This window comes from Hyperolius riggenbachi, chromosome 5 (assembly GCF_040937935.1).
Source record: "Hyperolius riggenbachi isolate aHypRig1 chromosome 5, aHypRig1.pri, whole genome shotgun sequence".
Lineage (NCBI taxonomy): Eukaryota > Metazoa > Chordata > Amphibia > Anura > Hyperoliidae > Hyperolius > Hyperolius riggenbachi.
The window spans coordinates 202,961,143-202,982,254 of record NC_090650.1 but is presented as its reverse complement, the minus strand read 5'-3'; the positions used below and the strand labels follow the sequence as shown (position 1 = coordinate 202,982,254).

The window sequence follows — 21,112 nt, the reverse complement described above, 5'->3', positions numbered from 1 at the left end:
GTAGTATTGGCTACATCTACATAGGGGTTTGTTTAGTTTTCATCCTCTGTATAAACTAAAGGTATGATAGAACGCTTGATGAGGAGTATCTCTTTCCAAGCTTATGTAACTAAATCCAAAATCTGAAAACCTGGAAGATAAACTGTAACTTTTTTTTCTTTCATAGGTAGAAGAGTCACTAGAGAAATACATGGACTTGTATGATATTGTTTTAGTGAAGGATGAGACTCTGGATGTGGCAAACTCTATCCTGCAAAAGATTATGTAAGCTCTACTGGATCTAAGAACTCTAATTTCCAACAAAAGCACACTAACTCTTTTCTGAGGAACAGATTCTCTTTTCAATTATTATTTTAAGTTAAACTACATAAAGAACATTTTGGAGACATGAAAGCACCTTAACTTTCATAATTTTATGGTTTTTTTTATCCATGCCGTCTGTTGCCTTTGGCCTTTATGTGAAGCCTGCCAGCAAGTAAGAGTCACGCCTCATACAGAATGGGATTTATTCTACCTATGGAAAGAATTTCTTCATGTGGTTATGTTTTTTCATGTGCACCTTTAACTGTATTTTTGTACAAACATGTTTGCCAAAAGGCCAAACTACATGCACGTTTAAGTTGTGTTTGTACAGTTTTGTACACAGTAAAATATTTCACGATCAATTATTTTTTTGCTTACAAATGTGTTGGAGTTTGCTACTTTTGTAATATGTCATATTTCATCTTGTACTGTGTGTGATTAAAATATCTTACATGTGCCACTGATCAACAATGTAGTAAACTTGCATTACTGATTTTTAGCTTTGTTAAGGTGCATATAGAGTCTCAAATTCTATTGGGACTCAATCCTTAACTAAACAGTTCTGCGCCCAATGCTGTAAAGATGCGTTGCTAGTCTCCAGTTTAACAATGTGTTCTATTGCTATGGGGGGGGGGGGGGGCAATGACAAGCCACACAAATGGAGCAGGCTAGGTAAGTAGGAGAACAATGCCTGCACTAAGCCAAGACAATCTGCCAGTGGATCACTTCATGACACATCAAGGGGCTGCTGTACACATGCTGGATTCTCGACTAAGGGGGGTCCCCACCTTTCTAAAATACCAGTGTGATACTTCAATATAAAGTACAGAGGTGACTCATTACTACACCAAATTCAAAGCCTTCGGGGAAGCAGCTGCCCAGGTATTCAGTGTCCTGGGGTTTGCCAATGCCAGGCCGTGACCCAATTGCTCCCACGGTCTTGGATACAACCAAAGATTGAAAAAGAGGCAGCACACCACTGGCTGCAAAGATGCGTGTATTGTAGAATAGAAGCACTACATGTTACAGACCACGCAGGTCCTTCATCAGGGGGCATGAAACCTGATGAAGTACCTGCGTGTCTGTAACATGTAGTACTTCTGTTCTACAACACAGGCATCTTTGCAGCCAGTGGTGTGCCACCTTTTTAAAATTTTGGGTGACTTATCTGTATGTGGAGGCAGTGTGACAGTACCTTTCCTGGGTCTATGCTTCACATTTCCTGTTTGGGTGGGGCAGGCCTCACTCCACCACACTGATGCTTTTGCAACTATCAGGCTTGCTATGGTTACTTAAGAGGGATATACATGCATTTGTTAATTTGATATTCTCAGCTTTCAAAACTAGGCATAAGAGTTGGGGTTTGAAACATTGGTAAGCGGTGCATTAAGAAAGTGATTTTCATAAAGTGCAGTACAGCTCCATTCAGTGACTGTGATATGGGATTGCTCTCAGGGAAGAGTCAAATGTTAAATCATAAGTATTACCTTTCAATATGAAACTGAACTTTAGGTAAAAAAAAAAAAAAATTGTGCTTGTCCATAACGGTTCACACAAGCTTAATACCTGGTACACACTATGCAATTTCCTGTCAGATGGACGGGTCAAATTGATTATTTCTAGCAGATCTGATTTCCAATCATTGTACTGATCAATTTTCAGATCACTTTTATACAAAATCAGAAAAATGATTGAACATTAAATTTGACTTGTCTGACAGGAAATTGCATGGTGTGTACCAGGCATAAAATCTCTCCACCCTGCTAGTTTGATAGCACAATTGAGGTCTTATAGTTGCTGAAAGTTCTGATTCCTCATTCGTATGGATGATTGAGATTACCAGTACATTTTTTTTCTGCATTGGTGCTGGATTTCAAATTTTCCATGCAATTGTTTGCAGCTTGGAGCTGGACCAATAAAATAAAACTTCTGTTTACTTGTAATTCTGTATCTGGCGGAGTGGAAACATATTGTACCATCAGAGCCGTAGCTAGGGTTTTCAGTATCTGGGAGCATAGACTGTTGCACTCAATTTTTTTAAAATGGTTATAAGAGGGGGAAATTGGTTTATTTGCCCTTAGTTAACATCTGATTTGTTAAACCTGTAGAGCAGTGGTCCTCAAACTATGCTCCCCTGAGGCTTTTTCACTAGCCCCCAAACACAAAATGTACAATTTATAGATGTGCCCCACTACACCTTTACATATAGAATAGCAGTGCTGGCAGCACTCATCCACATACTGTAGAAGCCAGTAAGGAGTCATTCGCTAGCTTCCAATTCTGCATCAGGAGACACTGCTATCCAATTGGAGGGTTGTCACCTGGGCATGCTTCACTGTCTGCAGACACCGCATGACTGAATGGCTACTGTGAGTTCTCTGGGCATGATTGTGGAAAATCAATACATAGATTCAATGTAACATTTTTCAAGATCATTTTATGCATATTCCAGCATGCATAAAAGTACAGTGAAGTATTTAGACCCATCCCTTGACTGAAAAAGTTTGGGGACCCCTGCCGTAGAGTTAACCTCCTTAGCAGTAATCCAGTCAGGCTCAGGACAAAAATCCGTAATCAAGTGCCAGCACACACACCAAAAACCTCTAGTAGATCTGCAAAACGCTAGGGGTTTTTTTAAACAGATTTTCAGAGAAATTTTAGGCAGGTTTAAAGATTTTCTAAACATGCCTAGCATTTTTCAGAGCAGTTTGAGCTTTTCCTATACCTTGCAGATGCGTTTCTGCCTCAATGTAAACTGCAACAATGCTGCAAGAGCCACGTTTGCTAAAAACCTCAAACCGCTGGTGTGCACCATCCCATTGAGATACATTAGCCAAGCATTTTCACAGGTGGCAGCGGTTTTGAGAACACTACCAAAACACTTGGTGTGCACCAGCCCTTAGAGCAGTAACCCTGTGCCTGAATAAGTGATATGCAGAAGCTCACTGCAATAGTTTTTTTTTTACTAAAATCTTGTATATGTAAATGTAACAGCTTTTAGACAAATCTGAAAATCATCATGCCAAGGAGGTTAAACTACAAATTTAACAAGAGGAATATGGAGGCTGCCATATTTCCTTTTAAACCATACTATTTGCATGGCAACAGTGCTGATCCTCTAGCCATAGACCCCGAACAAGCATGCAGCAGATCAGGTGTTTAACAGATCTGACAAGATTAGCTGCATGCTTGTTTCTTGTGCAATTGACACTACTGCAGCCAAATAAACCAGGATTGCCAGGCAACTGGTTTGGTTTTATCCTGTAAGCATAAATGTATGATTAAAAAAAAGTTGGGGTAGTCAAACCATTACACACAGATCTCTCCTCTCCCCTCAAAAAAGCTGAAGGGTATGTGTGGTTGTGTAAAGGTGGCCACTAATAGTCCCTTTTTCTATTACAAAGAAATTGTAAAATTGGACTGTCTGAATTGTCCATTCAATATATTCACTCAATTTACCATTACTACATAGATATGGTAAAATTGGATGAAAAAAGATTGGATCATTAGTGGCCACTTAATACAGAAAGTCAGTGTTGCAACCTACATTATGCAGGACCATGGAGTAAACTAGTTCACACCCATATCCACTAAGCATGTGACTTCAAGCAAAAGAAACCGGAAAGACAAAGTTTTTTTTTTTTACATGGATTTCCACCAGTTGGCCAATTTATTAAAAGTGTCATCGTATAAACCTCCACATTTTGACTTGTATGGTCTTTAATTAAAAAAAAATAAAAAAAAATAAAAAAGGGAACCTAAACAAAGAATAGGGATTTTTCCTTTTAAAATACCAGTTGCCTGTCTCTCCTGCTGATCCTGTGTCTCCAATACCTTTAGCCACAGCCCCTCAACAAGCATGCAGATCAGGTGCTCTGACTGAAGTCAGAATAGATCAGCTGCATGCTTGAATCACACACCTGAAACAACCAGTACTTCAGCCAAAGAGATCAACAGGTCTGACAAGCAATTGGTATTGTTTAAAAGGAAACATCCATATTCATCTGAGTTAAGGTTCCCTTTAAGTGCTAGCCAAAATCCAGGTCAAGCACCAGTTGTGTGTAGTTGTGGTAATGACAGGATGTGGTCAAATGTGACTTTAGAAAGGGGTCAAATCCCAGCAAGAGCTCAAAGCCCCACTCCTCAACCATTGGTACATCCACCTGCTTTATATCCCTCATGACTTGCATCCTGCAGCCTCATTTTGTTAAACATTTTCATTATGACTACTTAGAGGTGGTAAGTTCCACCACTGCCTCTAAAGGACACCAGAGGCAAAACTAATGAAACTGCATCCATCTTGCTTCTCCTAAAAATGATTAAGATATTCCAGTTTTATTTTATGTTAAAAGGAAATCTATATGGCAGCCTCTATATACCTCACTAGTTTTCCTTTAAAGTAATACCAGTTGCCTGGCAAACCTGCTGATCCTTTGCCTCTAATGCTTTTAGCCACCTAGAACCTGAACAAGCATGCAGCAGATCAGGTGTTTGATATGTCAGATCTGACAAAATTAGCTGCATGCTCATTTCCGGTGCGATTCTGCAGGCAGATAAAAAGTTCAAAGATGTTGCGCTCTACCCACTCCAATAACTCTTCCACCTAATTGCTACCGGTTCGCCACACCAGGAAAAGTCACGAATATATAAGTCCAGGGGTGTAAGCACCTCCATGGTATCCCGGGGTGATGTTTCACACTACTCTGGAGTGTGCATGGCAGGCAGATAGCTCAGCAGGGCTGCCAGATAACTGGTATTGCTTAACCTCCTTGCCAGTCTAATTCCTGCCGGCAAGGAGGCAGCGCTGCACTTTTTTTTTCAAATCATGTAGCGAGCCCAGCTCAGTGCGGCGAATCAGCAGCAACCGCGTACTACACGCAGCTAGCAAAGTGCTAGCTGCGTGTAGGAAAAAAAAATTATGCAAATCGGCCCAGCGGGGCCTGAGAAATCCTCCTGCACAGGTTACCCCGAGCTGAGCTCGGGATAACCGGCAAGGAGGTTAAAAAGGAAATAAATATGGCATCCTCCATATAAATCTCACTACAGTTCTCCTTGAAATCTACTTTTAAGATGTATCTGTATTGTTTTTGCTCAATGACACATTCATTGAAGTATACCAGAGCTAAAATCTATGAACTGGTGACCCTTTTTCCTGCTCTCAGAAGGAACACCGCATAGTTCTGTGCGCCAGGTATTGTACATACCCCTGTCTGTCTATCATGTCACCTTGGATATCAACATTTTTAGCAAATTGCATCTTTTTGGCACCTCCGAGCTTGTACACAGCTACAGCACCGATCACTCAGGACTGTCATTAACCGTCTCATTGCAGAGTATTACTGCTGCCTCCTGCCTTACTGTACATGGGAATCCCAATGCAACAACTGAATTTGCTTCTCATTGATCAACTGCATTAAGTGCCAGGGCTTCCAGTCAAAGGACCAACAAAGTTTGGGGCAAGGGTTGGAATTTGCTTCATATGCAGCCAATATATTTTATCTGAAATGAAGAGACGCGGACTCCGGCACTCCAATGCAGAGGTAGTTTATTCAAGCACGGTAGATCGAAGCAACAGGTTACAGAACGCCTATGTCAACAGCCGTTTCGCGTGTAGTCATGCCTCCTCAGGACACCAAGGCTTCCAAGCCAATATATTTGAGTTTGCTAGGTTTGACGCATTTAACATGTGATCCATATAACCTGAAGGACAAAGCTGCAGGACAAAGTTAAGCTTGTTCCAAACTCAGCAGGAATTTTTTGGTTGATGGTAACAATTACATTAATATCTGTTGTGTCAAATTAGACTCTTCTCTGTAAACCATTATAATTTTCACCCATGAAGTAAAAGGGTTAACACAAGCAGCCACTAGTTGCAGTATCTAGCATGCTTGTAAGTAAATTGACTAGCATATGATAACGTTCCACAGACAGCCATCCACTAGTTAATACAGAAGGGAAGATGGATGTGGGATGGTCAGCGAGGTGCAAATTTATGCAGTTTTACAATTGACCAAATACAGTACTTCACATGCCATTTTTTTTCTGGTTCCATTAGGAAGAATGTACAATTTTCCCACAACTACTTCCAGAATGTAAAATCTTAGAGTACCACCAGATGCAAGATTAAGCAGAATGAATCAAACCTAAGGGCTCGTTTCCACTATAGCGAATAGATTCGCATAGGCAATACAAGTGGATGGGATTGTTTCCACTTGTGCGTCGTGCGGGTGCGTTTTGGTGTACGGGGGAAATCTACACGGCAGAGCCGTCAGATTTCACGTGCGGCTGGAATGTGGGCGAATCGCCCGCAATGCTTTTAATAGGAAAATCGCATGTGGTTTTGTCATGTGGTTTTCCCTGCGATTTCGCATGTAATGTTATGGCAATTTGCACAGGCAGTGACATGGTTAAATTCGCCTGCTTCTTAGCCATGCAAAAATCGCATGTGAAATCACAGGGAACACAGCATGCGGAAACGCATCCGCATGCGATTTCGTCCGGTGGAATCCAGGCGATTCCGCACCGCAACAGTGGAAACGAGACCCAAGTGTGTACCCCAATACCTCCCACCATGCCAAAGGGGGAACAGTTGCATGCAGAGTCATGTGCAGCAACATTAACACCTCTCCAGGGATCCATGCACAGACCACATCCTGTTTAAACTTCCTGCTGGGACAGGAAGTTCAATGCAGCCTGCCAGACTGAGCCGAGCGCGGATAAGAGGAAAGCGGAGCGAGCGGGGACTCGCGCCGGTGGAGCAGGTAATTTATTGCCTCGGTCTTGGGGCATTCGAACACCGCTATAGACGCACTCCCGACACACCAGTGATAGAGTAAAATCTTCTGCGCGGACAGGTATGATTGATTTCGGACAGAAAGCGAGCATTCTGTCAGCATTTGCGCAAAGATTTCACAGCAGATCCGATCAGTGATCGAATCTGCTGTATATCGGTGAGAATAGTTAGGTGTACACAAACATAGAACATTTATATCACGCTTTTCTCCTGGCGGACTCAAAGCGCCAGAGCTGCAGCCACTAGGACGCACTCTATAGGCAGTAGCCGTGTTAGGGAGACTTGCCCAAGGTCTCCTACTGAATAGGTGCTGGCTTACTGACCAGGCAGAGTCGAGATGTATGGGCCCCTTTAATGTCTCTTCAGTTTAATAGTGACCTAGTAAGACAAAGCAGGGGTAAATCTTAAGGTGGCCACACATGATACAATAAAATGATCAGATTTTACAGCAATTCAATAAAACCGATCGGAAATCCTGAAAAAATATCGAAAACGCTTTGTGACTGAAAAATCAATTGGATCCCCCATTTTCTTCGACTTTTATCGATCCGGAATGCCAGATATTTTTCTTCAATCTTTCTAAAGATTGTATGGTGTGTTAGATTGGGAAAATTGCTAGGGTGTGTATTAATTGACAAATCATAATTGGGGAAAAATTGCCATTGATTGTAAAATTTCAAATTTTTTTTGAAATTTTACAATCAGAAAAATTGATTGCAATTCTTAAATTGAACAGCTATTTTAAAAAATTGTATGCTGTGTGGCCACCTTCACATCAGGGAATGGTTAAGTGTTTCTAATGGTGGCCATACATGGTACAATTTTTTTCATACAATCTTACCATTTCTATGTAATATAAAGGGAACTGCCTAATTTATCCTTTCAGTATATTCCCTTAATTTACCCTTATACTACATAGAAATGGTAAGATTGTATGAAAAAATTTGTACCATGTATGGCCACCAGATCTCCCATTGAAGACAAACACACATTTCACCAAAATTTCCTGGAAAATCTGGATTTTTGCTTTTAACTTAAAGCAGAACGAACACTTTGCAAGTCTATTATCCTTTATTTAATGCCATTACATTTGTGATTTAAGTGCTATTTACATTTAAAGTGCATTTTTTTAAAGATGTGTCAGTCTGTTTATTTATGTATTTAGTGTCTTCTCATTCATATGGTTATAATCATTATTCAATACTTGTGCCTGTTCCTTCAGATTGGTAGCCTCAATTTCCCTTTCCAGTGCATAACAAAGTACTAGATTATACAAAAATTAGTGGGTAGGTAGGACTCCTTTTGTAAGGAGTAAAAAAACACTGCTCCATGCAACACTCACACAAATAAATATACATGTTTAAATACACAAAATCAAGCAGCCACACTACTTCTTCCTGGTGCCACCCTTCTTTAGGCCATGACCTGAAAGAAATAAAAAAAAATTAGGGTGAATGAGAAATAGCATTCTTTTTGCTTGTCTTGATTAATGAGCCTAGTATGAGTAATGACCACAGTGAAAAGTGGCCTGTGTAAGGGACCTCACATCATTCAGTTATATGAAAAACGGATCTGTGGAGAATCACCATAGAAGTGTTGCAGACTGCAACATTTACAACATGGAGCACAGGCTCCACACCTTGGACTTTTCATGTACTGCAGCAACCCTGTGATCCCACCTCTGCTTCCATTTAACACTATATCAGCCATTAACACCATATATCCATGGAGTTCAGCCAGAAAATGGTATTTGTAGAAGAAGTGTTAATTTGCTATAAATACAGTATAATCTCAGGTAACTTGGGTATAGTAAACTACCTCTACAGGTCCCGGCTAATCTCCATTATAATTCTATGGGAGCAATGCCTGGTATAGTAAACTGATGTACTAAAAATGTGGGTATAGTAAACTAGTTTTTTGGCCCCTATACAACACGGACACCGGCTATAGTGAAAAGTGAGCAGCGCATGCTTCAGTGTGAAACCAATGGTCCCGCATGCTCTTTTCACACTGGCAGGTGGAATAGCGCTGCTGTTACTCTTTAGCAAGGATGCACATTTGGTGGATTACTACAATGTCTAGAAATACCTTATGGCTGCATAGCCACACAACACAAATTGCAACAAGTGTTAACTTCCTGTTAACACTTAGGCCAATAGTGCAGCCTCTTGCCAAAATGCAGCCAATCATGCAGTGCAACCTACCTGTGCCAAGTCCCACCCATGGAGGTATCAGAGCCTGGGATTTGTGTTGCATGGCTATGCAACCCTAAGGTATTCTAGACCTTAAGTGTTGCCGTTTTTGAATTGGTCTCCAAGGACCAGGAAAATGTGTGTATATAATTTTTATTTTTTTTAAAGTATTGAAACACTTCATTGTAGGCAGCACCCAGGAGTAAATCTAAGTACACACACAATAACAATCTTTAGAAAAATAAAAGATCAGCCACTTTTACTCCCTTCCATGTAGTTCATGTTTTTCATGTAAAAATAATGTTTAATGATTTATAATTTTTTAAACAACGCGTAATCATGAGAAGCAGTTATAAAACATGTCTCCGGGCACCGCTTGCAATAAAAAACGTTATTTTTCTCCGGCGCCCTTTTTCCCTGTTGGGCGCCCATTAAACGATATTTATCATGGGAGTGAATGACGGCGCCCTTTTTGTCCACCTGCCTCATGTGCCCAAATTTCCTGCCTCCGTATCTACTATGGGATGACTAAAACATGAAATTCACAGAAGAGGTCCTTTAAGTGGAGTAAACCCATCAGAAAATCTTTTGCAAACCGTCATAGGTTTGTCACATAGGTTTGTCAGGGAGGTTTGAAAGGCTGATCTTTCTAAAGATGCTCTACACATGCAAAATATCAGTATATGAAGAACTAATACAAACATTGTTTAACTACTCTGACAGCTCCACGTCAATGGGCGTGGCCACGGCGGCAGCCCCAGGACCACCTAATGCCAATTGGCATCAGGTCCTGGAGCTGGCTGATGCAGGAGATCGCGCACAGGCTGCACGCACATCTCCTGCTTGGGAGGCGGAGCTCCACCCTGCTTTCTGGCTCAGCCGCTCTGGAGACTGTTAGACAGCGTAATCGCTGTCTATTTACATGTACAGCGCTGCGATCGGCAGCAGCGATGTACTGGGGACAGCCGTGTGACATGACTGTCCCCTCCATAGGCTAGGCAGTGATTGGCTGAAGCCTATGACAGCTGATCACCCTGATTGGCAAGGGGGGGGGCGGCGGGACAAGGGAATACAAATAAAGGCATTTTTATTAAAAAAAAAAAAAAAATTAACCAGGAGCGATCAGACCCCACCAACAGAGCTCTGTCACTCATGTGCTTTGTTGTGCAGCCCTGCAGCTTGGCCTTAAAGCTGCAGTGGCCAATTAAGTAAAAAGTAGCCTGGTCTTTAGGGGGTTTAACACTGTGGTCCTCAAGTGGTTAACAGATCCAGCCAGCTGGATATTATCTGCAGATGAATGCCCATCAAACAAGGTGAGAGAGATCTCCAGCTATATATAGACTAGGAATGCATTTTGCAGGAAATTTTGCTTGTGTACAGCATCTTTAGAAAGACCAGCCTAACAAACTTTTGAGACAAATTCCTCGATTTGCAAAGATTACCATATTACTGCTTGCGTTTTTGCTGTACCATCATCAACCCTGTATGTGCCAAAAATAATTCCGGATACAACCCCTGTTGTACTTGGCGAAATAAAGGATTCTGATCTGATGTGGGGGTATTAAGCTTAACCACTTAACGACCACCCACTGCACATGGGCGGCCGGAAAGTGGATCCTGCAAGGACCGCCGCATGTATGAGGCGGCGGTCCTTGTACGGGCATGGGCGGAGCGATCGCGTCATTCGTGACGCAATCCTCCGCCGGGGACTGGCTCCGCCCCCTTCACGCTGTAACCCGCCGGCCGTTCGGAAGCACCGGCGGGTTACTAGCACCCGGATCGCCGCATACAAAGTGTATACTACACTTTGTTATTTATACATAGGCTTCAATTCATCAAAGGGTGTTCGATAACAAAATCCCAGTCCTTAAAATACCGCATTCGGTATTTTACACTTCACTGTGCTAATTCATCAATATTTTCCCATGTGTGGTAGAGGTTCGTTAAGTTACCGAAGTAGGCTGTTAGATAACGGCAGAGTGGTGCAGAGCAGCTTGGAATGTCTCTGTGTTGTTACAAGCTGATAACAATAGAAGGCATCCAGACATCCCTTTACATGTAAACGTGTGTTATATTTACTGTTACTTATACTGCCTCTGCTGCTCTGAATCTGTCCATCAGTGTTTCTTAACATTTTACTTCTTTGCCACAACGTAGATAAACTTCCTGGAGACTTTACAAATGTCATGCTTGGTGATTTCACCACATGCATCTTTGTATATTCAAACAGGGACTCAAAGGGTTAAACCACCGAAGGACATCTGGGGATATCTTTTGTCCCGTTATCTCTGCTCACTGCTTGGGGGGTCTGAAAGCTTGTGTGGAGAAGCCTGTGTGACCTATCAGCGGCACTTGCAGGAGAACAGGGGCTGTTTCTATTGGCTGCCTGCTCCTGTTAATCATGAAAACATTCACACAGAAGGCTTTCGAAGCCTGTAACGACAGGGGAGAGCTTGAGATAAACACCGAATGTGCTAGCGAATGTGGTAACCTTGATGAATTAACATTTACTGACATTTGCTGACATATGTTGAGCACAAGTCGGTAATTTATCTCATTGCTCTGTGATTTCAGCTTCTCATTCGGTAACAGCTTTGATGAATTAACATTTTCTTAAGTGCCCTGTTAACTCAGCTGTTTTCAGCATTACCGAATGCGGTAATGCTTGATGAATTGAAGCCATAGTGTATTATATAGGCTGCCTCCTGCCCTGGTGGTCCCAGTGTCCGAGGAACCACCAGGGCAGGCTGCAGCCACCCTAGTCTGCACCCAAGCACACCGATTTCCCCCCCCCTGCCCCCTGATCGCCCACAGCACCCCTCAGACCCCCCCTGCCCACCTCCCAGACCACTGTTTGCACCCAATCACCCCCCTTATCACCTATCACTCCCTGTCACTATCTGTAAATGCTATTGTTTTTTTTGTGCCCTAAACTGCCCCCTGCTCCCTCCTGATCACCCCCCCCCCCCCCTCAGATTCTCCCCAGACCCCCCCCCCCCCCCCGTGTACTGTATGCATCTATCCCCCTGATCACCTGTCAATCACCCATCACCCCCTGTCACTGCCACCCATCAATCAGCCCCTAACCTGCCCCTTGCGGGCAATCTGATCACCCACCCACACCAATAGATCGCCTGCAGATCCGACGTCAGATCACCTCCCAAGTGCAGTGTTTACATCTGTTCTCTACCCTAAACATCCACTAATTACCCATCAATCACCTCCTGTCACTGCTACCCAGCAGATTAGACCCCTATCTGCCCCTAGGGCACTCAATCACCCGCCCATACCCTCAGAACGCCCTCAGACCCCAGCCTTATTACCTCGGCAGTGCATTGCTTGCATCTATTCCCCCCTCTAATCACACCTTGAGACACCCATCAATCACCTCCTGTCACCCCCTAGCACACCTAGCACACCTACCAATCAGATCAGGCCCTAATTTGCCCCTGATCACTCGGCCAAACCCTCAGATCCCCCTCAGACCCCCTTCCGATCACCTCCCCAGTGCATTGATTGCATCTATTTTCCCCTCTAACCACCCCCTGAGAGACCCATCAATCACCTCCTGTCACCCCCCTAGCACTCCTATCCATCAGATCAGGCCCAATACAACCTGTCATCTAAAAGGCTATCCTGCTTATGACCAGTTCCACAAAATTCGCCCCCTCATAGACCACCTGTCATCAAAATTTGCAGATGCTTATACCCCTGAACAGTCATTTGAGACATTTGGTTTCCAGACTACTCACAGTTTTGGGCCTGTAAAATGCCAGGGCGGTATAGGAACCCCACAAGTGACTCCATTTTAGAAAAAAAAAAAAGACACCCCAAAGTATTCTGTTAGGTGTATGACGAGTTCGAAGATTTTATTTTTTGTCAAAAGTTAGCGGAAATTGATTTTTTTTTTTTTCACAAAGTGTCATTTTTCACTAACTTGTGACAAAAATTCTATGAACTCGCCATACACCTAACGGAATACCTTGGGGTGTCTTTCTAAAATGGGGTCATTAGTGGGGTTCCTATACTGCCCTGGCATTTTAGGGGCCCTAAACCGTGAGGAGTAGTCTAGAAAACCAATTCCTCAAAATGACCTGTGAATAGGACGTTGGGCCCCTTAGCGCACCTAGGCTGCAAAATAGTATAATGTGTTTTGGGGCGTATTTTTACACATACCCATGCTGAGTGGGAGAAATCTCTGTAAATGACAATTGTTTGATTTTTAATTTTTTTATTTTTACACACACACACACACACTTGTCCATTTACAAACAATTGTCATTTACAGAGATATTTCTCCCACCCAGCATGGGTATGTGTAAAAATACACCCCAAAACATATACTACTGAGTACGGCAATACCACGTGTGGAACTTTTTTGCAGCCTAACTGCACTAAGGGGCCAAAAGTCCAATGAGCACCTTTAGGCTTTACAGGGGTGCTTACAATTAGGCACCCCCAAAATGCCAGGACAGTAAACACCCCACAAATTGCCCCATTTTGGAAAGTAGACACTTCAAGGTATTCAGAGAGGAGCATAGTGAGTCCGTGGCAGATTTCATTTTTTTTTTGTCGCAAGTTAGCAGAAATGGAAACTTTTTTTTCCTCTTTATCACAAAGTGTCAATAAAATCTTCTATGAACTCACCATGCCTCTCAGTGAATACTTTGGGATGTCTTCTTTCCAAAATGGGGTCATTTGGGGGGTATTTATACTATCCTGGAATTCTAGCCCCTCATGAAACATGACAGGTGGTCAGAAAAGTCATAAATGCTTCAAAACTGGGGGGAGAAGAAAAAAAATAAAATAAAAAAAATGTGCACCATAGTTTGTAAACGCTATAACTTACCCAAACCAATCAATATAGGCTGAATGGTTTTTTTTTTATTAAAAACATGTTTGTCCTCATTTTTTTGTGCTGCATGTATACAGAAATTTTACTTTATTTGAAAAATGTTAGCACAGAAAGTTAAAAAAAAAAAAAAAAAGTCTTGACAAAATTCATGTCTTTTTTGATGAATATAATAAGTAAAAATCGCAGCAGCAATCAAATAGCACCAAAAGAAAGCTTTATTAGTGACAAGAAAAGGAGCCAAAATTCTTTTAGGCGGTAGGTTGTATGAGCGAGCAATAAACCGTGAAAGCAGCAGTGGTCTGAATGGGAAAAAAAAGGGTCTGGTCCTTAAGGGGGGGGGTAAAGCCCACGGTCCTCAAGTGGTTAAAGGGGAACTTCAGCCTAAACAAACATCCTGTTAAGTTACGTTATGTTAATTAGAATAGATAGGAAATATAATATTTTACCCACCCTGTTTCAAAAGAACAGGCAAATGTTTGATTCATGGAGGCTGCCATCTTTGTTATGGGCAGCCATCTTTTTGGTTGAAAGGAGGTGACAGGGAGCATGAGACAGTTCCAACTGTCCTGTGTCCTGATAACCCCTCCCAGCTGCACACACTAGGCTTCAAATGTCAAATACAAAAAGGTAAAAAACAAACAAACAAAAAAAAACCCTGCACCAAAAACAGCAGAACGAGATCAGAAATCCCATCATGCTTTGCACAGCATAAGGGAAAAACTGCCTGGGAAGTTTTCTTCTGTGCAGCTAAAAATGAGGCTTGTATAAGAGAAACAAAGTTCTGATGCTGTGAAACTTAAAGAAACACCAGGCCTTTTCAGTGCTGCTGAGTCGATATAGTCTGGAGGTTCACTTTAAGCATTTCACTGCACCAAGCTGACCCTTACCAGAGAAATGCTGGGTTCATTTGTTAGAGATAAACAATTTGGACCTGCACCAATGTCAAAGATATACAATATGTCTATTAATTCCCAGATTAGAACGTGCTAAGGGCAAGACAATCAATTAAGTATGCAAGAAAAAAAAATTCCCTTTTGAAAAAGCACCAGACTAATCTATTTTTAAAGGTCATGAACTCTTTATTGTACATGACCACAAAAAGCAATAATTAAAAAGTCACCAAGGGGGTGACAATGTCTCAAGTTACATGAATGAGAATGGATAATTATATAATGTCAACCGGCCAAGCTGGGACGCTCGCAAAGGATTATAATAGCAGCCTTACGAAAAGTATAAATAGCAACCACTGGTATAATAATATTACAAAATTTGTGCGATAGTGAACAATAGGAAACAGTTTCAATAAAGTGCAAAGGGTTTGGTTTTGGAATAAAAGCGCAAAATTGCATCAAAACACACATAATTATGATCCTCTAAGAGGCAATGGAGAATCAATGCATGGAAGACAGAGAAAACCGCAATGGCAAGAAAAATAGGTTGAAGACAATGTGCACAAAGGTATGGGTAAGAAAGTTTCCGCAAAGAGGTTCATGGAGAAATCCAGAAGGCCGAGGAGAGAGACACCAGACAGCCTAATGCATCGCGCAGGCTCAACCCGCTTCATTGGTTAGAGATACAGTGTAGCATCTTTGGCTTTTAAATTTTAACATTTAAATGCAGCTGAATTACAGCGGTTGTAACACCACACGAGTCAATCGATGACAGTGATGTTACCCAGCAGCAGAGGATCATGACATGTTGAGTCTAGGCACAGCTGTGCTCAAATCTGACTATGGGGGAAGTGCTTTTCCAGCGCAGATACTGAGTGCTAACGAGCACCCTCCTAGTGCTAGAGAGCAGCCAACAGGCTGTGAATCCACTGCCTGTCCCCTGCCCACCTGAAAGGCTTACATGTATAGTCTAACATTCAGTAAAACACTTGGCTAATGTATGAATGGGATGGATCACACCTGTCATCGCCAAGTGTTTTGAACGACTGGTAGCCACACCCCCCAAGGCCTCCATCCCAGCAAATCTAGAACACCAGTTTGCTTACCGAACAAATAGATCGACTGAGGATGCCATCTATGTAGTTCTCCATGCTGCCCTCACACCTAGAAAAGCCCAACTCCTATGTTCGGATGCTCTTTGTTGACTACAGCTCAGCATTTAACACCATTGTACCTAGCCAGCTGACCAACAAACTCCATGCACTAGGTCTCGCTCCCTCCATTTGTACCTGGTTATTAGACTTCCTTACTAAATCACCCTCAAACTGTCAGACTAGAAAAATAGACATCCTCCACCCTGAGCACTGGCGTGCCACAGGGCTGTGCATTAAGCCCTCTTCTCTATGCACTTTTCACCCATGACTGCCAGCCTACCCATACCTCAAACAATTGTTAAGTTTGCAGATAATACGACTGTCATTGGGCTTATATCAGACAATGAGGAAGCTGCATATAGAGAAGTTAGGAACCTGACTGCATGGCGTGGCATTCACAACCCGTTAATACAAAGGCTACCAAAGAAAATATTCTGGACTTTAGGACCACCAAAAAGACCACTCACCTACCACTAATGATCAATGCAGGGGAGGGAGAGGGAGGGAGAGGGAGAGGGAGAGGGATTCCAGCTTTACATTTTTTGGGAGTCACCATCGCAGAGAACCTGTCCTGGGCTGACAATGCTTTAGCTCTAACTGGCAAAGCACAAAGCCTCTACATTGAGAAAACTAGCGCTAACCTCCCACAGAAGCTGCTAGTTAGTTAATTTCTACAGATGCACTATGGAAAGTGTTTTGACCAATTATATGATGGCCTTTTACAATAGCTGTACCAAGGCTACTAGAGAAGCCCTGCAGAGAGTTGTTAAAGAGAACCTGAGGTGGGATTTAATGATGTTAGTGGGGCACAGAGGCTGGTTGTGCACACCACCACCAGCCTCTGTTGCCCTATGGTGTGCCCCCAGGACCCCCCTGCTATCCCCAGCGCCGTGCTAGCGACACAGCGTGTCACCAGCAGGGTGTTTACCTGTGACTGTCAGCGCCGCTCCCCCGCCTCCTCTGTATCGGCGCTACCCGCCCACATCTCTTCCGCTGATTGGAGGAAAGGGACGTGGGCGGGTAGCGCCGATACAGAGGAGGCAGGGGAGCGGCGCTGACAGTCACAGGTAAACAGCCTGCTGGCGACACGCTTTGTGTCGCTAGCACGGCGCTGGGGATAGCAGAGTGCAGGTGGGTCCTGGGGCACACCATAGGGCAACAGAGGCTGGTGATAGTGTGCACACCCAGCCTCTGTGCCCCACTAACATGGCGCTGACAGTCACAGGTAAACAGCCTGCTGGCGACACGCTTTGTGTCGCTAGCACGGCGCTGGGGATAGCAGAGTGCAGGTGGGTCCTGGGGCACACCATAGGGCAACAGAGGCTGGTGATAGTGTGCACACCCAGCCTCTGTGCCCCACTAACATTAAATCCCACCTCGGGTTCCCCCCCCCTAAGACCAGGCCGTTATTTGTAGTACTTTTCAGCCTCCTGCACAGCCCAGCTTGGGAGCCCAGCGATCGGACTCTCCTTTTTTGTCCCTAAAGGTTCGTATACACGTCCGATAAAGATCGTTCGTTACGAATGATTTTTGACGTTTAAACGATATTCAAATTAGACCGAAAAGATCGTTCGTAACGAACGATTGTGTACACACGTGAACGATATAAGTATAAAGCACTGAACGACGAACGATAAAAAAAATGCGTGCGCAAACGGAAGTGACGTTATGACAATAAGAACATGCGTACACTGCAAAGATTGAACGATTATCTTTCGAAAAAAATCCACCGGGTTGGATCGGTCGGATTGAATGATAACGGTTGTGTCCTGGCATGAGAGAGAGTTCTTTAGGTCATTTTCGTTTTCAAACCCCTCCTGACCACACAACGCTGATTGGCAATGGGAGGGTGGCAGGCCCCCCCCCCCCCCCCAAAAAAAAGAGGGAAGATAATTGATAGTCTACATTTACTGAGCGATTCTTCAAAATGTTATTATAAAACCCAACTTTTAGATTGATTATATCCCATTAAGCAATCAACCAAAGAATCGGCCCTTATTGATTGCCTTCATAAACTGAATTTTCTACACAATTCGATCATTGAAATTGCATTGAAAGATCACTTTTGGTAAAAAAAAAGTCAAGAGTTTCAGTCAAGAGCCAGAACATACTTAAGACTGTGTGTGTGTGTGTGTGTGTGTGTGTGTGTGTGTGTGTGTGTGTGTGTGTGTGTGTGTGTGTGTGTGTGTGTGTGTGTGTGTGTGGGGGGGGGGGGGGGGGCGAAACATACATAAAATGATGTTGAAAAACACTACATTTAAGCTAGGCATTTATCCCTCTAATCATGCCCGGAGAAGAGCTCCAAGCAGCAGACATTGTCATGCAGCGCACGAAGGAATGTCTGTCACCTGGGTATGCTTCATTGTCTGGTGCACAACCTGCTATCCAGTTGGACAGCAGTGTCACCTGATGCAGAATTGGAAGCCAGCAAATTACTGCTAGCATTATTTAAAAGTGTAGTGAGCAGCATCAATAAGTTACACATTGTGTTGGGGGGCATGTAAAATGCCTCGGCAGGCCTCATTGGGCCCGCGGGCCTTAGTTTGAGGACCACTGGATTAGATAAAGATGGAAACCATTTACTGTAGCTCATTAAGATTCTCCTACCTCTATACAAAAGGGATTTCGGAATCTCCCATACTTCTATTTCTTCTTTATCAGTTCTGCCTTGTTTTCTTTTAGACGAGTTGCGCGCTCCTTTCTTTTTTGGATGCTTTTCTAAAAGGAAGGAAAAAACAAAAAGTTTAAAAAAACTCAACCATGAGATCTAGATATATATGGAAAGCATCAAAGACCACCCTTCAAAACAGTTTCTGCAGGAATTTGAAAATTAACATAATTTTAACTGCTTCAACCCCAAACCCTCCCCCCTTTCACACCACATTTAAAGTCAAACCTAGGTTAGGCAACACTGACTATGGGTTTAAATGAAAAGCATGAGAAATATTAATTGCAGGTATAAAGTGCTAAAAAGCTCCATCAAAAAGCAAAGCCAAATGTAGTTTTGCTGTGGCACAAGTGGATTTGCATATCCAGGAGTGATGCATTGTGGGTAGCCACAGGTTCTCACTTAAAACTGAATGAATGGTTTCAAATATTAAGGCGGCAACATTTCCTCACTGGAGTCTTTTACTAAACATTTTCATATGGATAGGCAGGGCCGGTTTAAGCAACAATGATGCCCCAGGGCAAAATAAACCTGGGGGCCCCCCCCCCCCCCCCAACATATACCCCGGAACAAAAAATCGGCATTAGAGGACCTTTTTTGCAGCTGGTATAGTCAGGGTGTGAAGTCCCAATCGGTCAGAGCTCCACATTCTGGCTATCCCAGCCTGCATGGGGGACAAGGGGTTTAAAAGTGTCAGGAGGGGGGACCCCACATAATTTTTTTTTTTTAAATTCCCACACGCTAAACATAAAAAATTTGGAAAATAGGAAAAAATGCCAGGGATCTTCATACAGCCATATTGCGGCTGTATAGCGATCCCTGGCCAAAGCGCTGCGGCTGCGTATAGACCCCCTGGAAACCCCGTCAGAAAATTTATTGCGCTTTTGTTTGATGCCTGTAAAATGACACTACCGTTAGGTTTGCTACTTAAAGTGACATTTACCGCATTTAAAAGTATACTTTTTTCCTTCTAAACTTTAAAATCGATTTTCTCAAAAACTATAAAGTCTTTTTGAAAAAAAAATTTCCTCTTATTCCTAACAATCTCCTTAACATATCCTGCAAATTTAGGGTTTCTAGCATTTAAGGTGGATTTGCTATTAACCATTAAAGTCGACAGGTTTTTAAATGTGTTTTGTTTTCTTCCTTTGAAACTTTAAAATCGATTTTCTCAAAAACTATAAGGCCGATTTGCAAAAAAATTTTTCCTCTTGTAGCCACTGGGGGCCCCTACAAGCTCTGGGGCCCTGGGGCAGCTGCCTCCTTTGCCTTAATGGTAGCGCCGGCCCTGTGGATAGGCAAGGCAATTTTTGATCCGCTACTTAAAGGGAGTTGAGAGGTATATGGAGGCTGCCATATTAGATTCTTTTTGAATAAGGACAGTTGCTTGGCAGCCCTGCTGGTTTATTTAGCTGCAGTAGCATCTGAACACCACCAGAAACAAGCATGCAGCTGATCTTGTCAGTTCTGACAATGTCAGAAACACCTGATCTGCAGCATGCTTGCTCAGGGTCTATGGCTGAACGTATTAGAGGCAGAGGATCAGCAGGACAGCCAGGCAACCGGTATTGCTTAAAAGGAAATATGGTATCCTCCATATCCCTCTCACTTCAAGTTTCCTTTCATCTCGCAAGTTTAAATTCACATGTGCTAGCTAGCATAAGAAGCAATCCTGATAAAGGCACTGTATTGAACTGAAGAATAGGGAAAGCACCCGTGAAATGCATTTTCCTTTTACGTGTTTAAAGAGGAACTCCAGTGAAAATGTAATAAAAAGTGCTTTATTTTTACAATAATTATGTATAAATGATTTAGTCAGTGTTTGCCCATTGTAAAATCTTTCCTCTCCCCGATTTACATTCTGACATTACATGGTGACATTTTTACTGTGGGCAGGTTATGTAGCTGCTGCTAGCTGTTTTGGCTGTTAGGAATTAGCTGTTTACAGCTGTCTGTCTGTGAACCTTGTTACATTGTAACAAACTGCCAAAAGTACAGCAGTCCCAGAGCTTCTTGTGGGAGGGGTTTCAGCACAAAATCAGTCATACAGCGCCCCCTGATGGTCTGTGAAAAACAATATATTTCTCATGTAAAAAGGGGGTATCAGCTACTGATTGTGATAAAGTTCAATTCTTGGTTGGAGTTTCTCTTTAAATATTTTTTCCAATAATACCGGTTTATCCTTTAAGAGGCAAGATTCACACTGCATCTCATAAGCGTATGTGGCTGTTCATTTTTTTGTATTTCAGCAATATAA

The 21,112-nt window shown here is 42.8% G+C and overlaps 2 protein-coding genes across 5 annotated transcripts in view; one reads left to right on the top strand and one right to left on the bottom strand.

Annotated features, from left to right (window-relative positions):
* The window catches only part of NT5C3A (5'-nucleotidase, cytosolic IIIA), a 124,936-nt gene extending 124,168 nt beyond the window's left edge, over window positions 1–768 (top strand). For all 4 annotated transcript variants that reach the window (XM_068236582.1, XM_068236583.1, XM_068236584.1 and 1 more), the window contains one exon: window positions 167–768. In XM_068236582.1, the coding sequence (XP_068092683.1) occupies window positions 167–268 (102 nt within the window). In that variant the 3' untranslated portion in view covers window positions 269–768. The remainder of the gene's footprint in view (window positions 1–166) is intronic.
* Window positions 769–8,211: 7,443 nt separating this feature from the next.
* LOC137517556 (uncharacterized) overlaps window positions 8,212–21,112 on the bottom strand; it is a 59,900-nt gene continuing 46,999 nt past the window's right edge. Inside the window, exons 5-6 of the mRNA XM_068234556.1 lie at window positions 18,795–18,905; window positions 8,212–8,521 (exon numbers count right to left, since the gene is read on the bottom strand). Of these exons, the coding sequence (XP_068090657.1) occupies window positions 8,484–8,521; window positions 18,795–18,905 (149 nt within the window). The 3' untranslated portion in view covers window positions 8,212–8,483. The remainder of the gene's footprint in view (window positions 8,522–18,794; window positions 18,906–21,112) is intronic.